General features: G+C 32.2%; 1 protein-coding gene across 1 annotated transcript in view; it reads left to right on the forward strand.

Moving 5' to 3' along the window:
- Dh44-R2 (Diuretic hormone 44 receptor 2) overlaps window positions 1-4,793 on the forward strand; it is a gene marked incomplete at its 5' end in the record, with an annotated part of 201,664 nt that overhangs the window by 194,517 nt on the left and 2,354 nt on the right. Inside the window, 2 exon segments of the mRNA XM_067047906.1 lie at window positions 4,084-4,257; window positions 4,370-4,521. Of these exon segments, the coding sequence (XP_066904007.1) occupies window positions 4,084-4,257; window positions 4,370-4,521 (326 nt within the window).

Genomic DNA, 4,793 nt, shown 5'->3' on the forward strand with positions numbered 1-4,793 from the left:
TACAACCAAACCATACTTAGTTTTAACTATTCTAGTGTAAATATATCTTGATCCTTCGTTCCTCCTCTGAAAATCTTTTTATCATTTTATCAATTCGTTCATTTTATTACTATCTTTAATAAACTGATTAATCTAAATTTATACTCATTTCTTTTAATTACTTATTCCAAAAATAAATTTCATTCGAAAATCCATTACGTTTGTCAATACAAAGAGATCTTGCAAGATTCTTAGATTTATCCCGCATTTATCGAGTTGGTATATTAACAGGAATAATAGCATGGTATTGTTTTATATCCTGAAAAGATGAGGCAGAAGGGGACTTTGTTTATTCAAAGCTGGTTAAAGTTTCCAATACAACGCAGCTTACAAAAGCAATTTGAAAGGCAGCCTTGTTCTCATGGTCCTCCATTGCATTCGCAATTCAATTAAATTACAAAACATTCTCGTTCCAAGTTCAATAAAGCTTTTTTTTTTGTCCTCTGTTGAATATCTTTTATTAACCACTCGGTTAAAAGCCTCTCGAAATCGAAGCTGGAATAAATTCCTAATCAACGACTGTTTTAATTTATTTTACGTATTTAGTCCATTAACAATCATTTTCACATTTTGAAAATCTTTCACAAATTGGCTTGTTAAAAAAAGTATATATACTATATGACTGTATTTAATAGAATGTCTGTTTTTTTTTAATAACTCACATAATTAATTAATTTGTTTTTTGTATACATTGATATATTTGAAAATGGGGAGTTTTTAATAAATCATAAATCAAAACTGAGATTTGCTTTCGATCAAAAAAGTACTGAATATTTAAAGAAATTTTTGTTTGCAAATTGGTTGGTAGGTACTTCAATTTTTAAATTATAAATCAAGTAGGGAACTTGTTCAAGCCAATGTGGGTTTTCTATTAATAGTTATTTAGTCATTCAAGTTTCTGCAGCCATTGACTAAGAGATGAAACATTTTTGGAGTTAATTAAAACTGGGCTATGAGAAGAACTGCTAAAAAATATTCCAACGCATTTAAGTTTATTCGTAAAATATATGGAATTAGCAAATAATTTATTTTATTCTAATTCAATTTCTAAGGGAGTGTGGTGGCATAGTGGTAAGGCACTATCTACTAACTTCCAGAACCCGAGTTCGAAGTCGGCTAATGAGGATTATTTTTTTTATACTGTAGCCGTGAATCAACCCTGTGGATTCTGAAGCCATCCTGGAGTACAATCAGCCTTGTAAAGTGAGTATCCTTAATTGGGGAAGAATCCTGCGATTTAGCGTGATCTTGAAAATATAACCTCCATGTTTAAACGTTGTTCTAAAAATAGTGGTTCCTTACAAAGTACTGAAGTCATGACCCTTTATGGGTCGTATTAATAAATTTAATTTCAAATCGTACTATTACATTAATATTATAATTTTAATTTCTCAAACTAAGAGCTAAAAAGTGTATATCTTTAAATCTACGTTTTTTGGTTGTTTTTTTTTGTAACTGAATTTTTCAAAAACTATCTAGTATTTTTAAAAATAAATTATTCAATTTTTACTTCGACTATCCAATTTTTTTTTTAATATTCATTGATTTATTTTTCCATTTCCATCAATGTTTTCCTTACCCTCAGAAGTTTCTTTTTCCAATTTAATACTCTTCACTCAACAATAAATTTAAATATAAATTTCCAAAATGAATAAAATTATCTAATTTGTTTTGATTATTAATTTAAATATCTATGTTGAAGATACAACGCAAATAAATTTATTTTACATAATGAGTAAAATACTGTTGTCATTTAGAACTCATGTTCCACATGTTACCAACTCATTCTTCAGGGTATGCTGAGAATCACTTGCTAAGCGTGGGCCTAGATGAAAACACTTGTTATCAATCAAGCATTTGTACACCAACCCAACTGTGAAAAAAATTGTGACTGTATACTGTCCCATACTGATTAATTGTCTATACCAATTGTGCCATCATTACCATCTTCCCTTCGCCCTTAACTTCTTTTCCTACTACGTTCGTGAGAATAAAGTAACTTTTCATCGGGAAAACACTCCACTCAAAAGATTTTTTAAATCATAATAATGATAATAAAGGCTTCGTAAATCCGAAGGTTCGATGCCGAAACCACCTATCGCTGGCTACACACATTTACTCAATAATGCCCGTCCAAACCCAAATCTACCAGATTAGTATTGATGCAATCCTCCCACCTACACTTTGGTCAACCTCAAGGACGTTTACACGACGGTTCAGTGTTTATTAACATGTTAGGGATCGGTTCCTGTTGTTCTACAACCTCATATGAACTGATTATATTTATATTTACTGAGTACAGTTCCTTCGATTTAGCGTTATGTAACTTTATAAACTTAACTTCCATTTAACTCATCCTTTTTCAGCTCGAACATTTCACGTAATACTTTATTTTCAAAAACTTTAAGGCGCTGTACTTCCCTTAGTGTAAGATACCATGTTTCGCATCCACGGTTAAAGAATAGTAAGAAGAATAATAGTTTCCTAACTTTGAAATTGCCTAGACAGATGGCGCGAGTTAAGTATTTTCGAAATTGAAAAATAACAAGCATTGAACTTTGCTTTCATATCCTCATGAATTTGTTTTTTTCTAGTTACCGTTGAACCTAAATACTTATAAAACATTTCTACCTGTTCAAACTTATTTCCTCCTATATCTATATCACCGACGTTGCTCCCATTCCAACTGCTGACCATATATTTTATTTTATCCGTATTCATTTCGAGGCCTAGTTCCTAACTAGAATTTATCAACATTTTAGTTGCATTTAGTTTTATAGTTTCCTTGTTCTCACCTAATAATAACAAATCACTGGAACTTTACCACCTAAAGTTAAACCCTTTTCTAATAATGCAGTCTAGTCCTAAAAGATAGATAATGGAGAGAGATAGTGTTAGTCAGCTTCTTTTAAAAAAAAAATCTACCGTAGTTCAAACTTCTCAGAATAATGATTAGCGGTTCCAACTTCATTAAACGTTTCGGTTATGCACCTTCTTTGTAATTGTAATTTTTGACCTCAAAATTGTCTAAAAGTTTTTTTTAATGCATTTTAATTTTATTTTAATCTGGATAAACGATTATAAAAATTTCTATTTTTATATTTTGAAAAATACAATTTAAAAGATAATCAAAATTTTAAAATAAACATTTTTTATTTAAGAATTAATAGCCGAGTATAACACGGTAGCCTGCGCTCGTTGTAAGCACTGCGGGCCAAGCAACTAAGATGGTAGAGTTCTATGTTCTAACAAACGGCGTTTTCCCCTAGCTAATGACCTAAGAAAACTATCCGCATTTCAAGGACATGGTGTAAGCAGAAGAAAATTGCGGACCCAGCACCCTTCTACTTTGTGAGGAGAGCAGTTATTGTCCCAGGGAGTACGCTGGACAGAGGAAAATACTTGTATTAACTATATTGTCAATTATGAAACACAACTTAGGATAAAATGTTAATGGTTTTATTTGTAGCAATGCGTCGTTAATTAGCAATAGCTGAATAACATAGAAGGCAGGACAGGTAGGAAAATAAAATAAATTATACCGATCTATCTATAATCAATAATGTGGACAGTTTTTTGATGTTGTCGTATACGGTGTATGACAATTTTATTTATTTAAATTAGATCAAATCTAGAAATAAATATAAATAAAATTTTCATTATTATTATGATTATATGGGCAACAGACCATGGAGGTCTAAAGAGCTTATCGCGCGTTTCTTGTTATTATCAATTATTAGTAAGATACAAGCTTGTATGGTCTCAGGAGGTAATGTTCTTGTAGTAGACTCATACGAACTCGATTAGTTCAGCTCACTTCAGGTGAGGATAGAATTATAAGGTGTATTTAATATTTTTTATTCAGTTTCAGAGAAAACATCTCCCATAAATCCTCTATTTTTGGTATTGAAGTTAATACATATAAGAAGATATCACATATTCAATCTATTCTATTTCCTTACTTCCAAATAATGCTTATATTATTTATTTTTGTTTACAAGTTGTAAGATAACCCCATCACAGACATAAAATTCCTTACCTTAGGTCCTGATCACTAAGCTGAGGTCGGCCAACAACGCAGAGACAGAGCAGTACAGGAAGGGCTCGAAGGCACTCCTGGTCCTCATCCCGCTCCTGGGCATCACTTACATCCTCTTCATAGCAGGGCCGCAGTCTGCGGTATACAGCAACATCAGGGCTCTACTCCTCTCCACCCAGGTTTCATTGTTGTCATTTTCTTTGTTATAAAAATTAAACTCACTGTATGTTTTTATATCTCCTACAAGAGCAATAAGAGCTAAATTCTACACAATATTTCGCCTATTTCTAGGGACTTTCGGTGGGCCTGCTGTACTGCTTCCTCAACACAGAGGTACAAAACACCCTCAGGCACCGGTGGCTGCGGTGGAGGGAGGAGCGATCCTTAGCGACCAGGGCTTATACCAAGGATATGTCCCCCAACACCAGGACAGAGAGTATCAGGTATCCAAAGTGAGAAATTTTACTGTACATACACTATTTAAAAAAATGTGTTATTTTATTCAAATGTATATTATTCCGGATAAGTTAATTTATAACTTATGATTATATTTGCCGTGAAGGATCTTATTCATATTCAAAAATTAGTTTTAGAAGAAATATGAACCAAAGAGATCAATTCCCAACTAAGTTGAGTGCAAAAAAAAAAACGTTCCCCATAATAAGGAGGTATGACGCTTGTGAAATCTCTGATTTGTTAACTAAAATATTGCGTT

The sequence above is a fragment of the Halyomorpha halys genome, unplaced genomic scaffold, assembly GCF_000696795.3.
Source record: "Halyomorpha halys isolate HHAL.00 unplaced genomic scaffold, Hhal_1.1 Scaffold589.1, whole genome shotgun sequence".
In the NCBI taxonomy this organism is placed as follows: domain Eukaryota; kingdom Metazoa; phylum Arthropoda; class Insecta; order Hemiptera; family Pentatomidae; genus Halyomorpha; species Halyomorpha halys.